Source organism: Drosophila busckii, chromosome 3L, assembly GCF_011750605.1.
Source record: "Drosophila busckii strain San Diego stock center, stock number 13000-0081.31 chromosome 3L, ASM1175060v1, whole genome shotgun sequence".
NCBI classification, from domain to species: Eukaryota; Metazoa; Arthropoda; class Insecta; order Diptera; family Drosophilidae; genus Drosophila; species Drosophila busckii.
In genome coordinates, this window is record NC_046606.1 from 9,819,450 (window position 1) to 9,837,294 (window position 17,845).

The 17,845-nt window shown below is 41.1% G+C and overlaps 1 protein-coding gene across 1 annotated transcript in view; it reads right to left on the bottom strand.

The window, feature by feature from the left end:
• The window catches only part of LOC108598120 (klar), a 116,708-nt gene that overhangs the window by 10,743 nt on the left and 88,120 nt on the right, over nt 1–17,845 (bottom strand). The window contains exons 7-13 of the mRNA XM_017984736.1: nt 10,430–10,675; nt 9,515–10,180; nt 8,139–8,633; nt 7,971–8,093; nt 6,161–6,373; nt 1,789–1,968; nt 826–1,732 (exon numbers count right to left, since the gene is read on the bottom strand). Coding sequence (XP_017840225.1) covers nt 826–1,732; nt 1,789–1,968; nt 6,161–6,373; nt 7,971–8,093; nt 8,139–8,633; nt 9,515–10,180; nt 10,430–10,675 — 2,830 coding nt within the window. The remainder of the gene's footprint in view (nt 1–825; nt 1,733–1,788; nt 1,969–6,160; nt 6,374–7,970; nt 8,094–8,138; nt 8,634–9,514; nt 10,181–10,429; nt 10,676–17,845) is intronic.

Consider the following 17,845-nt stretch of genomic DNA (forward strand, 5'->3'; position numbering starts at 1 on the left):
CTTGTGAGAGAAAGACACATGTACAATAGAGAAGTCAAGTAGTTTGTAAAGCAATAGATAATATTATATAAAAGCAAAAGCTAAGACAACAAATCTTAAAGAATATAAATTTAACAAAAATATAAACATTTAATAGACAAATTCCCATGAATATCAAAGGTAGAACATTTGCTAAATTGAAAACAGCAATAAGCACCGCTCTCAATGAAATGAACAAATGGAGTTGGTTCAGGCCCTTCTCGCACTCGCAAATCTCTCTTTCATATCAGAAAATAATATGCGCTGATTCTTTTTAGATCTCCATAGCTTAAGTAAGCGAGAGTTCATCTGCACTCATTACATAAACTCTCAGTGCCTCGATCTGTGGTCTCTCAGACTCTCGAAACCTAAGTTCGAATTTTCGAAATTTAAGAGCGTGAATGCCGCTTCAATTACGAAATTCGAATTATTTGTATTTAGCAGCAACCTGTTGCTTACTTATATTGCCCTGAACTTATTTCTAGTAATTTTTTCAATGATCTAACAACAACAATCAATGTAACACCAACAATTATAGCAGCAAAGCTTACACCAACAAAACTTATAACCAATTAATAATGTTATGATTTTGTTGTTGAGTGTTGCTGTTTTAATTGTTGCTATTACAATTGTTTACTTAACATATGAGATAATAATTTAATATTCATAATTTCAAGTAGTCAAAAGCTAAAAATGACAATTGATTGACAGTGATAGCAGTTGCCAAGTAAAGAGTTTTCCTAATCTCTCTCTATCTTATTTATAAACACTCCAGTCTCTTATCTAGCTTCTCATCCGGCCACTCACCTGCTTGCTGCTCATCCTCGTGCGCATAATTGGAGAGCGCTGCCAGCGCACCCAAGCGTATCTCGCTGGCCATCAGAGCCGCCGTGGTGAATGAGCCCACACGGAACTTGGGCACCATGAGCTGGGATTCTGCTTCACCCTCTGCGATGAGTCCCTCTGCTTTGGGACTGAGCGGCGCTGCGCCCTTTTGAATGCTAAGCAGAGCATTGGTGAACTCCTGCAGCTGCTGCGAGGACATCGATTCGCATGATTTCATTAGCGTCTGTGTTAGATCGCCATGTGACTCGGAGCCCGAGTCGGACTTCTTGCCCGCCGAGGCAGCCGAGACGCGCTTCTTGCGTGCGCGACGACGACGCAGCGAGCCCTTGCTGTCGGATTTGCGTGCCGTGTTGCTGCCAGTGCCGGAAGAGGAGGCGCGTGCTCGTGGTCCGGGCGAGAGCGAGTCCAAGGCGCTTTCACTAATCGAATGACTGGCCAAGCCGGGCGGTGAGCTCTCCACAATGGTGGTGGTCAGCTGAGCGGCGTCTGTGGTCAGCTGCGATAGACAGGAGACAGACCAGGGACGCTCCGATTTGCGACGCGTCTGCGTGCGTTTGACAATCTTGGCATTCAGGCTTTGATTGCTGCTGCCATAGCCCAGCGGCGTAGCTGGCTGTGCAATGGGCTCAGCGGAGCCGCCAATGCGCTCCGTGGAGTTGCCATACGAGTTGGTGCTCGTTTGCATGCAAGTGGCAATGGAGTCGGTGAAGCCCTCCGAAGAGTCCGAGTTGCCGCCGCAGATGTTGCCGCCTGGCTGTGGCATGGAATCCGTTTCGGAAGCCTCTCCCGAAGCTTCGCAATCATCCGGCTTATGCGGCGCCTCCAAACGCAGCAGCTGTGGCGTTGAGGGCTGATGCTCCAGCCATTGCTGCAAAATGAGTTAACATTAGTTCGATGCTTGTGGCTTTAATGCAAGTAACTTACCTCGACGCGCTGCTTAATGGGACCGGGCATATTAATGTCGCGCTTCTTGACCGTCGAGGAAATCTTGATGATGGAATGTTTCTGCTTCAGCGGCGTTTTCAACGCTGCCTCTTGAGCGTCGCGCACTAAATGCTCCGCTTCGAGCACCAGCTGCTTGATTGAATCATGCGGGACCTTGCCCTGCAAATAGCAAAAGAGAAAAAGAGTCAGTAAATGATAGAGAGAGAAAGAAAAAGTTGTGAGTGCAAGTTAAAATTAATATAGCAAATTGCAGCGCAACTTGCAGTTACTGAGCGCAAGTGTTGAAACAATTTCCTCTCGCGGTCTCGCTCTCTCTCTCTCTCTCTCTCTCTCTCCTTCTCTAATCAGCAGCTGCAAAATAGTCGCGGCTTGGTTCAAGAGGTTGGCTTATCGCACTTTCAGTTCAACGTCATCGTTGCATTTAGATTCATTTCTATATTTTTTATTACGCTTTGTTTCAGTTTCAGTTTCTTATCTCTATAGTCAGTCGCTTGCATGGGTTTGTCATAGACTTGTCACTCCCGAGAACTTTGTTTGCAAGGCTTTACTCATTTGGGTTGTCTACATTTCAATATCTATATACTATATATGGCAGATATCTTATCTCATTCTTTTCAATATGCTACACATCTGTTGCCATATTGAAATTTTATATAACTCAAACTTAACAAATGTTAATTTGATGATGTCAAACTTTATTTTAAACTACCAAGACCAAGACCCTACGCCAATTTATTTGCTATGGAGCGAAGCGCAACGAAGCGTTCCACAAATGCTTTTTGTAACAAACAAAAATGGTCTGACGACAAACACTTTACATTAACCTTTTCGACAAAACACACACATTAAATTTAATGCTTAATTACAAATTGCATTGCACAATTCAAGGTTTCGCGTTTGCTTTCAAGTACAAATTCGTTTATAATTTACTTGGTAATTGACTTGTAGTTTATCTGCAGCTTTTATCGCACTTTGTTTAGTCACAACTTTATTTTGCGTTTTCTCACTCTTGTCTCACACACACTTTCGAGTTTATTGCTAATCTTTGGCTTAATTTAATTAACAGTTTCCTGTAGTGCGACAGACAGGCAGCCAGCCAGCCAGCCACGTTTGAGAGTCACTGGTAGATGTCAAACTGCGTGCAGTACACAACACACAACGGAAACAATTTTTAAATGTGCGCTAGTGAAAATGTCGACGTTTTACAGGCTTTCAACAGTTTGTTGTCCAACATTTGCCAACTGGAAGCTGCACACATAAAAAACAAACAACAATTGCAGCAGCATAAATGCAGCAACACCAACAACAACAGCAGCAGCAGCAGCAACAACAGCTGAAAGGTCTTTGCGATTGGGCGTTTGCGATAATTAAAGGCAATTATATGAGTTTGACTTTTTGTTTGGCCATTGGCCAATTAAGCAAACTGGAAAAGACTAAAAGACTGCTCAATGTGAAAAGATAAGAGGCTAGCGATCGTCTTGAAACTGCGATAGTTGTTTTTAATACACTTTTTATATATATATAGCATGAAATTTTGTTAGTACCAAGAACTAGTACTAAGAACTAACTAATAAATATTTTTTTATATTTTACATAGCACAACTTTGAAAGAAAATATTATATTCATCAATGAAATATACAAAAAAATATTAGAAATAATTTTTTACTTTAAGTTTGTAAAACCCTAATTTATAAAAATATCAAAGAGCTTAAATATCAACTTACGTTATTGTTTTTAATTGTTTCTTAGTTTTCTGAATTATTATTCATTATCGCCGCTCACGCGCTCATCTCTAATGCAATCTACTGTCACAAACAGTGGCTGGCAAACTGTTCAAATGCTTTGCACTAGAGTGGACAGCATCCAATTTTGGGCCTTGACAATTGTCGTTTCTTTAATGCGTTCGCTTTTTTTATGGCCTAACTCCGACTCCGACTCCGACTACGTCTGTCGATTTGTTGGAGTAAAACAAAAAGCTGTAAGCTCTGTTCGTGAATGAAATTGCATTGGGGCGCACGCACACATACACAAATCACGTCTATCTAATCGCAAATGAGTGCGCACACAGTTTGACATGCACTGCGGGCAGCTTAATTACATTAGGCTGAATGCAAATTACGCTTTAACAATTTTAATTTGGCTTTCTATTGTTGCGCGACAAACGTTTCGCTCTCTCTCTTTCACTCTCTGTCTCTTTTGTCTAACGGTGAGCGCGATAAACCGCCGGCTTCAAAGTCTAAATTCGTACTGAAAGTTTGCTTTGCACTTGTTGTGTGTGCAAATTAAATTCGAAGCTGCTGGCAGGCAAATGCGTCTGATAAGATAAACGTTGCCGAATTGGAAGTAAAAACTAATCGCGAATTTAGTCATCGATCAATGCATGTCATCGATTCTGCTCAACTTTCTTTATTCAACTTCCAGTAAACCTTTTTTTGACTTTTGTTAACAACACAATCTTTTATTTTATGCGTGACAGTTAAGTGCGTGGCGATTAGATAAGTTTTCCATATCATGTGCGCCAGCGAACGGCTGTGATTTGATTTTTATTTGCACACACATATTTTATTTTTGGTGCGGTCATTATCTCGCTTTAATCTGCTCGGACATCGCTTTGGGAGGCGTTTCAATTGATATACGACTGCAGCTCAGGCAAACACCGAAAATCCCAACTGCGAAATTTGTCAATATTAATCAACGCAGAGCAAATTTCACTCTCGATAAATCAACGCACACGAATGAACGAACGAGCGACAAGCTACGCATGCGTAGCAGGAGTATGACGCTCCGATCCGACTCCAGTTGGATAACTACTGCCCTCGAGTGGTTTTCACTGCGTGCTGCGTATCGGGAAAAGGGGGCGGTGCTTGTCGGTGACAAATGCAAATGACATACACATGAGCAACATGTTGCTGGTGCAGCAGCAGCAGCAGCAGCTGTTGCTGCTGAGCGACGCGTCGTCTGGGCAGAAGAAAAGTGAGAGTGCCGAGTGCCAAACTCGCCAGACACTGATAATAAACGGCCTGACTACGATTGATTAAATTAAGTCCAGCGAGAGTTCATTGCGTTGTAGTCTCAGTTAGAGTCTACTAGCCCCTAGCCATAAAAAATAATTGGTATGGCAGAGTTTCTTTTCGAAAGAGCAGTTGATAAAAGTTCAGCCGACAATGGTGTCATATAAATTGTGTGAAACTTTCTTCCAAATGCAATATTTTGCATGATATGAGTCTCAAAGGAAGAGGATGACCTTGCTTAGGAGTAGAAGTTCATTCTTGAGTACCTTAATTTGCTGAACTAGGTGTAATATTCATTTGCAAATTAAAAAGCTATGCGGGTATCTTTTTGACTCTAACTAAACCCCCAAAACCCTCTTCAACTGAGGTGACATTGATATTCTGCTTTTTACTTTGAATGAAAGTAAAGTTTTAAGCTTTTTTTAGTATACTTGATTACAGATTCTACTAATGAAGCATAATAAAGATAAATAAGTAATTTGAAACAAGTTTTAATATACCAACTTTATATGTGGCTTCATTTATAGATTCATATGAAAAGCTTTACCTTTTCTTATTTGAGCACAAGTTGAACCTCATCCAATTTCCCAGTACAAATTTAGTTTCCCAGGCGTGTTGCTGCCAATAAAACCATGTTTCGCATACAAGAGAGTTTTGATCTCTACTCCGCATGGGTTTCACAAATAAGTCGAGTAATTGGTTTACATTACACCTGATGAACGCTTACAGCCCATTACACTCAGCAACTTGTCACTGGACATGTTTGGGGACATGTTCACCAGCAAATTTACACGAAAAATGTCAGAAAAAGAGCTTAGAGAAATTTGAGCGGCTGCGACAAAACACGCACAGAAACGAGCCAGTGGACCACCAACATTGCCAGCCAGCAAGCTATAAAACTGATTCCAACGATCGATCGATCGATCGGGCGGTCGAAGCAAAGCGAAACTGATGCCAACGCTGCTCGTGTGCATTTCAACTTAAAGTGTAATCAAAGCAACGGCAACAAAAGACGCCGTTATAAGAAAAAAAGAGACGCACTCAGGTCAGAGTCTAAGCCTTAATTTTGGAGCCTTGGCTTGAAGTGAACTGCTACACGCAATGTGCAACACACTAAATGACAAATTGCCAGCAGCTGATGAAAAGTAAAAGCAGAAAACTAAAGTGTGAGAAAAACAGTTTGGAGCTTCAAATGAATTCGAGTTAGTTTTCTAACTTAACAATAAACCGCTTAGAAGACACACACACACGAATTTCCTTGTGTGTAAAACTATCTACAGGAAACGTATCCGCTTCCTTTTCGTATAAAGAGGCAACTATTTGAATGTGCCACACTTACCTTAGTTGGCGACATTGTCGCATTGCTGCTGCTGGCCAGCGACTTGGCCGACTTGCTGGACTTGGCTGGCGAGCGTGGTGGCAAGCGATTGCCATTCTGTTGGCCAATAATAATATTGTTGTTGTTGTTGTTGTTATTGTTGTTGTTGCACATCTCAGTGGGCCAGACGCTGATGTTGCAGATATCCGCGCGAGTGTAGAAATTGTTGTGCAGCTGCAATTCACGAAAATTAAAATGAAATCAAATTTGGTTTAATTAAAATGGAAAATAATAAAAAGAAAACAACTAAAGCTGCTCTCATAATCAATCAGCTGCTGGCTGGGTCAGCCGAACTTCCTCAAGAGCAGTTCGTGTGCATGTCTCTATTACAATTGGCAGCAGAGCAGAGCAGATGCCAGAGAGCTCTGCCATAAATCTTGGCCAGTCGAACGTGTCCTCGTTGCCAATCGATCGATCGTTCGTTCGTTCGTTCGTTCGGTCTGTCCCACTGTCTGTCTGTCTAGCTATCGAATAGTTGCTGCTGCTGCTGCTGTCCCTTTCAATTGTTTGTGAAATCAGTTTGCCATTTGTTGCTGGCTGTCTTGCAATGAAGAAATAAATCACACGTTTTTAGTTTATTTCGTACTTTCCCATTTTTGACGTGCGCTGCTCAATTTCCAAAAACCCCAAAAACATTTTCCTGGACTCAGACGCGCAGTCTCAGTCAGTCAGGAGGCAGTCAGCCCAGCCGTGTAGCAGTCATGTCAGTCGACAGTAGTCTGAGCTGCAGTTGGTACCAATTTTTTCTGTATTTTGTATTTTGAATGGCAGCTGCTGCCGGGATTTGCAGTCGGTGCATGATTCGCTTTCATTAACCCAACTGCTTAATCATCAGTTGGCGGCAGCAGCAGCAGCAGCAGCATTTGCAACAAAAGTCGAGGTGGTAGCCATTTATTGAAAATGTGGCCCCTTTTAAGCGTCGCCTCGCTTGGCTTACCAAACAGCAAACAAAACTTTATTGACACAAGTCAATAGACAGACAGACTGCCAGCCAGCCAGTCAGACAGTCAGCGATCGAATCGAATCGAAATGAAACCAAACAAAGCTTAAACCAAAAGTAACGTAGCCAAACGAGCAACGAGAGACCCAAGACCTGAACACACTCGACTCAGTCCGAGGCACTGCTGGCAGCTGTGGGAACCTAAGTACTTCAAACTGTGAATTGCGAATTTGTATTTGCAGAATTTGTGGTCTATAAATGGCAGACACAACACTTGAAGCTTATTAGCCAACAGGTGTGTCGGCCAAGATCTATGATTGAGCAGCAGGCTCAAGCAATTAACTAGCTATAATTCTAATTAGAGATGGGCAACGGTCGTGTTTGGAGTTCGCGTCGCGCAGGTCTCTTTAAGAAATGCACGAACTAAGCAAAAAGCCCGAAACTCTATAAATTTGTCTATTTAACATATCTTCGTTCACTTTTTATTGAAATTGAGACACAAAGTTGACAGACTCAGCATTTCGTTAAATAATTATGTTCTTCCGATAGTTATATTCAGTCCCAAGAAATTGTTAACTTCACATACGATACTTTCTCGTAAATCTTCTGATTAAAGTAATCATAGATTAAACAAAATTAAATAGTTCTAAAGAGCCAAGCCGATCTCTGCTGAATATTTAATTAAGTTGAGTTTTCTCAACCTTTAAACTTTACTGCGAGCCTCGTTTGTGCCCATCTCTAAGTCTAACAATCTGCATTATTAATCAAGCCAAGTTTCCATCAAAAAGAAGTCGCTTGTTTGGCTGCATTTGTTTATGGGCTAGTACTCACCTGTGCTGCATTTGCATTTCCATTTGCCTCATCAGCGTTCTCCGCATCAGCGCCCAATTGCAATTGCTGTTTAGAGTCAAAGCGCGACTGTTGCTGCTGTTGCTGCTTGTGATTATGGTTATTGTTGCTGTTGTCAGTGTAGTTGTTGTTGTTGATGTTCTGTTGCTGCTGCTGATGCTGCTCACTGTTGTTGTTGTCGCCGTCGCCGCTTTGCAGTTGTTTGTAACAATTGTTGCTAATGATGTGTCTTGTGTTGTTGCTCAAGTGACTGTTGCTGCCATCACTGGCGCTGCCATTGATTTGCAATTGCGAGTCCATGTCGACGACAACACTGCTGCGCTGCATTTGTGTAACCCGCGAAGTAACCGAGACCGAGGTCTCTGTGCAGACGCCGTTCGAATTGGATGAGGAGCAGGCGCTGCTGCTGTCGTAGTTGCTGCTGCTGATGGTGGTTGCTGTCGCTGCGGTCAGCAGCAGTGTCGACTCCTTGTTCTCCTTATCCGAATCGTCGGTGCCTGCTGCTGCTGCTGTTGTGGACACTGCGGCGCCAGAGGTTGTTGAAGAAATGGCAGCCGACTGCAGACCATCAACTGTTGTAGTTGTTGCTGTATAGAGCCAACCCTCGTCGTCGTCATCCGTGGAGGCATCAGCCGATTTGAGTATCTAAACAGCAAAAAAAATAAATAAATAGTAAGCAAAATGCAAAACTGTGTGGGCTGCTGCCAGGATGAAGAAGTTGAGCTTGAGGATGAAGTAGTGGAAAATGAAGTTTAATTAGCGTTACTTGCGCAAAATGGCAAATTGTAACTTGTACTAGTCACAACAGCAACATCAACTGCTGCAACAGCAACAACAATTGTAGGTACAAATTGTTGGCTGCTGCATGAAATAGCAAAGATCTTTTGAGCTCGTCTCAAATGCCGTTTGCCTGCAGTTTGTCTTGGCCATGGCCTGTTGCCAACAAATGTTGCTGCCACTTGCCAGCAGTTGCAGCACCTGAGACCTGTGGGTGTTGGCCACAATTGCAAGTCGAGACAGCGCGCAGCTCATTTGAATGGCAAGTCAACAAATAATATTAACTGCATTCAAAATAATTCATTAGGAATTCTAAAATCAACTCTAAAGTTCAATATTTTAACTGGTTTTGTTTTCTTTGCTGAATTCTTTCAGCATTTGCCCTCAGGCTCAACGTTTGTTAATTTGGACGTCATTTGACGTTTTGATGCATGATTAATGATCGAATATTATGACTACCATATAATGGGGCAGCAAAGTTAATTAAGAAATTGTTAGAGGCATGCCAAAGTCTAAAGAGTACAACAGTTAAGATAGATAATAATATAAATATTCATGTTAATACAGCAAACTCTATAAATCATGCAAATTTAATATTTTTATATTTGAGGCTTGGCAATCAAAGTGGAAAGTCGATAAGTCGATAACCGCAGCGAATCTGTCGTCATCGATTTGAAGCTTGGGCACGTAGATGAAGATGAACACCAATCACCACCAACTGTATCCACACCGATGATAACGGTACTTACATCGCTAGCTGGTGCGGCAAATTCCCCCTCCCCAGCCGCATCAGTGCTGCCCGCACCGCTCGTCTCATTATCCGTATCCAGATGCTTGAAATAGAAGATGGCGCAGTTCTTGGACTTGCGATTGGAGCGATTGAACTTGGAGGTGTCATTGTGACTGCGATGCGTTGCCGATTTCCCCAGCACCGTTGGCGATTTGCTAAGCTCGTGCGCATGACCCAAGCCCAAGCACTGATTGCTGCTGCTGTTGTTGTTGTTGCCATGCGAGTTGTTGGGCGTAATGACGGCAACAGCAATGCTCTTTGGCTTGCCGCTGCTTGGCGGCAACATCTTGTTGCCGTGTCGCGTCTGCAGCAGCGACAAATTGGGCGTGGAGCTGCTATTTGTCTGCGACATCTCTACATGACACGCAGCGGCAGCAGCAGTTAAATGATGACGTTGCTGTTGCTGCTGCACAATGCAGGGCAGTGCCACACGTCGCTGATTGGCAACACGACGCTGCTGCAGCTGCTGCACTTGCTCCAGATCGCTGCTCTCAGAGTCGGCCTCGAAGTCGGTGAGCGTGGCAGCAACTGAGTTGCTGTTGTTGCTGCGCCAGGCGCGTTTGGCAATGACAAAGTCAACAACGTCTTCGTCTTCTTCAAGCTCCTCGTCGGCCTCGTCACCAGGCTAAGCGCATGTGTAACAAAAAAGGTTAAGCAAGCATATAGGTCAACAGTTCAAACACACAAACAAACGGGCACATGTTGCTGTAAACTTTTTTGGTTGCAAGCATAATTTGGATTTGGTTTTGGATTTGGTTTCGGATAGTAAAGTAGACATGCATTATTCTAGCTACTAACAAAACATACAGCAACAATAGCAAACAAGTTAAACAAATATTTGTAGCTGGTAAATGCAAATTTTGTTGGCCATTACCTTTTGGGTTGCGATACAATCGCGTGACTGATCCTCGGACGAAACGTTGGCGGAAACAATCTCAGTGGCTGTTAGTTGAAAACGTTGCAGCAACAGCTGCTGCTGCTGCTCAGTAGAATTGTGACTCTCGCACTCCAATTCCAAGTCGGAGACGACTTCGTTTAGATCGTCTTCAGTGGCAGCGTCGCCTTCGCCCTCGCAGCCAAATGAATCGTCTTCCGTATCGTCTTCGTCATCCAAGCCGTGCTGCAAATACAAATATTAATAAAAAATAATTAAATTTGTTACATTACTAATATTCTAATAATTGTGTGTAATGCGTTTAAATATTTGCCACTTATAAGTTATGAAAATTAAATTTTTTTTAATTGGCTTAAGTTGTTATCTTGCTTGGTCAGTTGAATTTACACAATTTTCCCATTGGTATTTTCATTTTTTTTTTTGTTCAACACCACAACACGTAACACAAATCGAGCCACAAGCTTCCTTCTTCACATACGTGAATATATATGTTATAATTGCTTTCAATTGCATGGCCCAAGTGCCAGCCAGACAGCGAAATGAAATAAAAAGCTACAAAAAAATGAAAACATGAAACGCCAGCAGAGACAACGCAGCATGTTGCAGACAGACAGATGACAGATAATCCCAATACACAAAAAAATACGAAAAACTAACAACAATAATGCTAATGCTTTGCCTGTTGGACATGCTTAGGCAAGTGTTGAGCAGAAAATATGAAAAAAAGAAAAACAAAGCAGCCTTGAAATCAACCTTTAACCCACACACACCACCCAACACACTTGGGTGTTAATTTTTAGTCTCTAAATAAATTGCTGTTAGTTCATTAAAAATAGTGCGATTAGCTCATAGCCTGTATAATTTAATTGCTACAACATGTTGCTTGAGATTTTTCTAAAAATTCCAAACGACCTCGTTAGCTGAAGGTCAATCCAATGGACTGTTCGATCTCTCTCTGGCTGATGATTTATGCAGCCTTTTGTGGCGCCGCCGCTTGTTTAAACAGCAGGTGCTTACAGCAGCTAAATAAACAAACAGCAAGTGCTGCTGGACTGGACTGAACTGAAGATGTAGCGTTGCTTAATTGTTTGCAGCTGAACGCTTTACATAAATTTGTAAACAACGGCAGAATTGTCTAACTTTCCAAAAAGCTTTAATCAAATTAAGACATCAGCCTCACATTTGTTATAAACTTTATATGTAAACTCTGCTGCCAGTAGATTTAATCAAAGGGCTTGGGGCAACCAACTGCTTGCCTTTTAGCTGGAAACGACGCACTCGCTTCACTTCACGCGAACTTCTAATTAGTAGGCGTTAACTTGAGTGTGGGCGTGGCACTGCAGCTGGACACGCCACTGTCGTGTTGCCAGCTTAGCACCTCATTTGCCGACTAAAGTTGCAACAGCAACGTTAACTTCATAAACTATCATTAGGGGCACTCGATAAACATCTCGGAGCAACACACGCAATAACTCGCTCAGTCACACACACAAAGCAGCACAGCACTCATGTCATTTTTCCCACTGCCACTTGGACTTGGGTTGGAGCCAAGAACAATTTGCCTCAACTTGAAGCGTAGCATACTCCAAAAAATCCGCTTATGCTCTAAGCACGTCTTTGGGTCTCGCTGCGTGGGAAAATGTTTCGACTTTTCTCACTCTCATTCAGTTACCAACTTTATTTTTATGATCTGTGAATTGTTTGTCGCCTGGAATTATTACACACACACACACACACACGTTTAATTAACACTAAACGTCATCGATATGTTCATAAAACTCTATATTTCTATCTATTACGCTGACTGTTTAATTAACATACAATAAAACATAAAAAAAACGTGACAAGCAAACGCAATTGTTGTAGAATTGTTTACACTTTTTATGACCACAACGGGTAAATATGTTTATTTACAGAATAGTGAGCGAGTGTTATTTAAATGCATTTCAAATACTTTTCCAAACAGGTTATAAATAAAATGTTTGTCTGATGCAAAGTGAATTGCAGTAGGGTGGGGTATTTAGCTTTTAACTCAGTTAAGCTGAAATTGCTTTATTGTCATCAAAATGAGCAGCTGAACTTGTTCAATTATTTATTTTATGAATTTGGTTATTTTTTATGACAATCGTATTAGTCAGTAATTCAACTTTTGGTTAACATATAATGGTCTTGCTGCAAAAGTCTATAAAACCATGAAAATTACATATGACATATGTATATCATTTTTAATTATTAAAAGAATAGCCAAAATAGCTCATGGGTATAATTTGTCTAAGCTTTAATATGTTTAGTTAGTCATTTCAAATATATCTATTGGTTTCAAGTATGTCTTACTTAGTCAGCAGTTAGTAACTTCACTGGTCAACAACTTTGCTTACTCCACCATATAAAGTCTCATACAAAATGTTGGTGTATTAACATTGGTGAAATACTAAGTAAATTCACCAACATTAATCTGCTTTGTTTCTTATTTTATTATAATAAATTGGCGAGCGATTGCTTAAAATAATTTTAATTTTACAATTTCTAGATGTTGTTGAATTCATTGCATGCTTTTCAACAATGAAATAACCAACAAAATCAACAATTGCTAGCAGCCAGTACTGAATATATTATAAATAAGCAATGCATAATCTTTTTATGCAAGAAAGACATTAAAGGAATTAACTGATGCTAAAAAGTAAGCTACTCAAATACAACTAACGTCATTTAACTGTTATCTAAGCATTAATAATTAATTAATTAATAAAGCAATAAGAGTTTAAACTGAAACATTTACACTAAAAGCTTAAGGTGAACGCTGCTATGGCTAATAATAATAATAATAACAATATATTGTATCTTATTTAAATTAACATTATTTGTTATCTAAGCCTAAGCATAGCTTATTGAAGCTTTGTGCATTACTTGGCTAACTAACGTTTATTTTAAGCAACAGCAACATTGTCACTTGCATATGCCATAAGCAGCAACAATAGGCCACAAAACGCGTTGACAACTAGCAACATTGTACAATAAACAAAAAGGAAAAAAAAAGCTAAACATATTTCCAAGTAATATGTTAACTCACCCCACTGCGCTTTAGCTACAGCAGTCACTGTTGTTGCAACTACAACAGCAGCACCCGCTGCCGCAGCTACAATATTATTACTTTCATTGTTGTTGTTGTTGTTGGTGTCGCCAACATTTCCTGGTATATACAAAAGCCGCTTGAGCATCCACATTGGTCACAATTTAGCGCAACTATTACAAATCGCATTAGCCGCTAAATTTAGCAAACGTCTTGTGGTCGCTGCTTGCCACCAACAGCGGCGAGCAACATTGCTGGCATATTTTTGCTTGAGTTGGCAACATGTTGCAGCAACATGCATACTTTGGTGTGGGTGCTCGACACGCATGTCGCTCATAATTTGCAGCCAAACTTTTGCATTTATTTGCATTTAAGGTGTTTTTGCCATTTGTGTTGTGTTGTGTGTGTGTGTGACAATTGCAGGCAATAAACAAATAAACTGACAGTTGAAAACAATGCAAACAAAGGCCGCAGCAATTTGACATTTGGCTAAATGTCAATATGCCATAAATGCTGGCGAAGACTGCGGGAAAATGATGATGGCCAGGAAGAGAAACAAAGACGAATGTCGTCAGCCAATCGAAGATGTCGCTTCGGCATTGTGTACTGATTTATGTTTGTGTGGGTAACTGCGCACCACATGTGGCATGCAGCAACATGTTGCCAGTTAGCAGTTGTCTGCCTTGTGGCAATTTCCCCCCATTGATTACATTGCAAACGCATCTCGTTTGACTTGTGCTCCTCTTGCATTGGATTATAGCAATTGAAACAACAACGGACTCGGGCTGGGGCTCGGGCTCGGACTTGGGCTCTGTGTCTTTGGCACAATAAAGCAATTTGACCAGCTTGTTGTTGTTGCCTTGTTTGCATATGGAGTTGGCTCGACAACAGGATGCGCAATTTTCATTTCATTCACACAAAAGTTTATTCTATTTTTACTTTCTTTTCACTACAAACTTGACATTAATGCTGACAAATTTAGACAAATTTTATTGGCAGCAATTTTTTATATGCGCTTGTATTTTATTTAAATTTTTTAAACGCGACTCTTATCAAATTTCCGCAAGCTGTAATTATCGCACATTACGTATTTGATTAAATTTTTCGAGAGCTCATAAGCTAATCTGAGCCAGAGTTGAAGCCAATCTGGAGAGTTGGCCAATAATGAACAATAAATGGCACATTCGAAGCCAAACATTATCCGAGTAATTGAAAAAAAGCAAAAAGCTGCAGAGCCAAGGCAATCTACTTGGGATCTGCTGCTGCTTGCAACACTTGCAGCAGCATCATTAACTGCCACTAAAAGTAGTTCAACTAACGGTTATTGCTGCTGCTGCTGCTTTAAGCTGTTTACATGTGTTCGTGTGTCTGTGTATTAGTTTGGGGGTTGTGGCCACATTATAAAACAATTTCTCACTAAAACCAAAAGAAAAACCCACCCAATTTGCCTGCAAACCGCACTTGTTCATTTCGGGCCAGGCCAACAAAATTACATGCCACATTTTGTGGCTGTTGTTGTTGCTATTGGCTAGCGGCTAATTACTAAACCAATGACTCCAAACGAAAGTGAGACTGGCGGTAATTACTAAAAATATAAAAAAATGTGCTGCACAGCAAGAAATTATTTGGCTTTAATGGCAACGTGTGGCAGTTGCAACTTGCGCTTGGCCATTGTTTCAAATTGTGGCATGCGAGTAGCTTCCGTGTTGCGCTTGTGGGTGGCACGCCTGCCTGCCACAAATTTACATAATTATTGTGATTCCATTTAACTGCAACAACAACAGCAACAAAGTTGCAACTTTGGCATCTTCCGGGACTCGCAGGCCACAAATTAAATAGTCATCATTTGTAACATTCGTTGTTGAACATGCAAATTGAGTTCCGATTTGGCTACGACACGTTTCGTTTCGTTTCGTTTGCCTCAAAAACTTGCCACACATTTGTTGCACGTCAATTATTATTCAATGTGCATTCGTTCATTTTCGTGCCTTGTTTTCAAACAAGCAACAAGCAGCAGCAACTGCCTATGCGTTTACCTATGTTTAACCCCCACTCCCCCTCCCGCTCTCCTTAACGAACACGCTCTCGAAATTTGCATTCATTTTTGTATTTATTTTGCAGCGTCGTGTTATTGTTTATTAACTGCTACTGTAGCAATAAATTTGATTTATTCATGCTGCATTGTTGATTGATGTGCCGCTGGCAACCAAAAAGCTGAAAATATTTGCTTGACGATCGACAATTAAATTCATAAACATATTTTGATCGATACGTTAATTGGCGCTCGATTTGTTCAAGACTGAACTGCCAATTAGACGTTGGCAAGACTTTGTTTGATTGAAAGGTTTAACAAATGTTTGTTTAAATGCCGTTGCTGAGGGTCAGTTAATTGGTAGCTGAGTAATAAGCATTGGTACTTCATTACATTTCAAGTTATGCATCATTTTGGTATTTATAGACCTTCAGTTAATGAAAATTCAATAGTGAAATAATTATTGGAAAATTATATAAAGTCTGCGTCTCATATCGGGTAACCTAAGGTTTCCATTTAGATCTATCAAAAGTGCTTCAAGTATTTTAAGACATTTTTTATTATAAGCAATGTAATGATTTCTAATTTGAAGCTCCTAGAATTATCTACGTTGTCTTATTCCTGTTGATTTTTCTCAGTATTCTCTACTACATTTTATGACTCAAATGTAGTGTCAAAATAGTTGTGACCCTTAGAAGTATTAACTTGCTCTTAGTATAGCTAGCTCATTAGCTTATTCATTTAATTCAATGCTCTTTTATATTCAGTTCGTCCCCAGTTTCAATTTAGTAAACCTCTTAGATCCTAATCTCTAAAAAATGCTGCCGATTATTTATTTTTATTCCATATTAAGTTCGGTCTGCTGCATTTTATTGTCATTTGAGCCCCAATATGTAATATAAGGCTTGTTAATTTTCAATTCTCCAATCAATTTCCAATTTCAGATCTTATTTATATTTCCCTTTACTCTGTTTTTACTTTTGAGGCTCATTGCACAATTTCAAAGAAAATTTGTATAATTTCTTCTTTTAATTGATCAGCTCGCTCTTTTGTTTGAGATAAGAAATTCTGCAACAGCTGCTGGCAGCTGTAAAAAAAAAATAAGAAGCTTTCAACACTTTCGCTTGTGCCTCGTCTTGGCTGCTGTGGCCTTCAGCTGGGCAACAAATCAATCAAAAGGTGCATTGCTCTGGTTGAGGCCAAAAGGGCCACAAAGACTGGCAAATACAAATATTATACTTTTCTCAAGAATAAACAAGCCAAGGGGCAGGGTGAAGGGTGAACACATCAAATATAATAATCAAGCGTAATCAATGTAATTCAACAGCCAACACTGCATTTGTTTATCGAATGTGGCAGAGGCAGCAGCAACGGGAACGGCAACAGCAACGCTGTGGCAGCCACATAATTGATGTAAACGTGAGCAAGTCAGCCAGCGCAGCTTCCTCAACAGTTGCAGCCTCTCTAGAGAGCGAGAGAGGGAGCGGGATGAGGGGCAGCGCTTGGCAGTGGGAGGCAAAGGCCAGTGGAAATAAAATGCATTTTATGAGAAGTCGCGCTCGTCTCGATGGGCACGTCGTAAATTTGATTTGGTTTATTTTCATTTGCTGTGCTCAATTTTTCGGGCAACGCTTTTTCGGGCACTTTCCATTAGCAGCAGCAGCAGCAGCAACAGCAGCTGCTGTTGCAAGTTGGTAGCGACCTTTCGCCTCGGCTAACAGCTACGGGTCACATAAATTTCACTTTTACTATGATTTTTAGCCAAGCCAGCAGCTTAATTAATGCGCCGCACTTGCAACACTTAGAGCAGTTTAGTATGATATTTTTTTTGGGGCATACAGCCAAACGGAAAGTGTTGCAAATTACACGACATGGGCGGCAATTGGACATGGGCATATGAGTCTAGGGGGCTGGCGGCGTTCAAATGCAAATTGTTGCATCAGAGTCGGAGCTGGAGAGAGAAACTCCAAGTCAAATGAAGCGGTTTACAACGTGAACTGCTCCAGAGCCGCGGGCGTGACAGGCAAACAACCAAAGCCGAAGCCGAAGCTGCAGCTGAGTGGAGGGCAGCAGCCCAAGTTTGTTTTTGTGTGGGTCAGAGAGAGGCGTTCCGGCTGCTGAAGTCGAGTGCGTGCCTTGCATGAATTACAAAACTGAAACTGGCACGAGTCGCAGTAGCCCAAGACACATCCCAATCCCCACACAATACTTAAAGCCACAAAGCGGCTTCATCTCCAGCCAAATCATACACAATTAACTTCATCGTTACGTAGCGTAAGCGTTTTCCGCAATT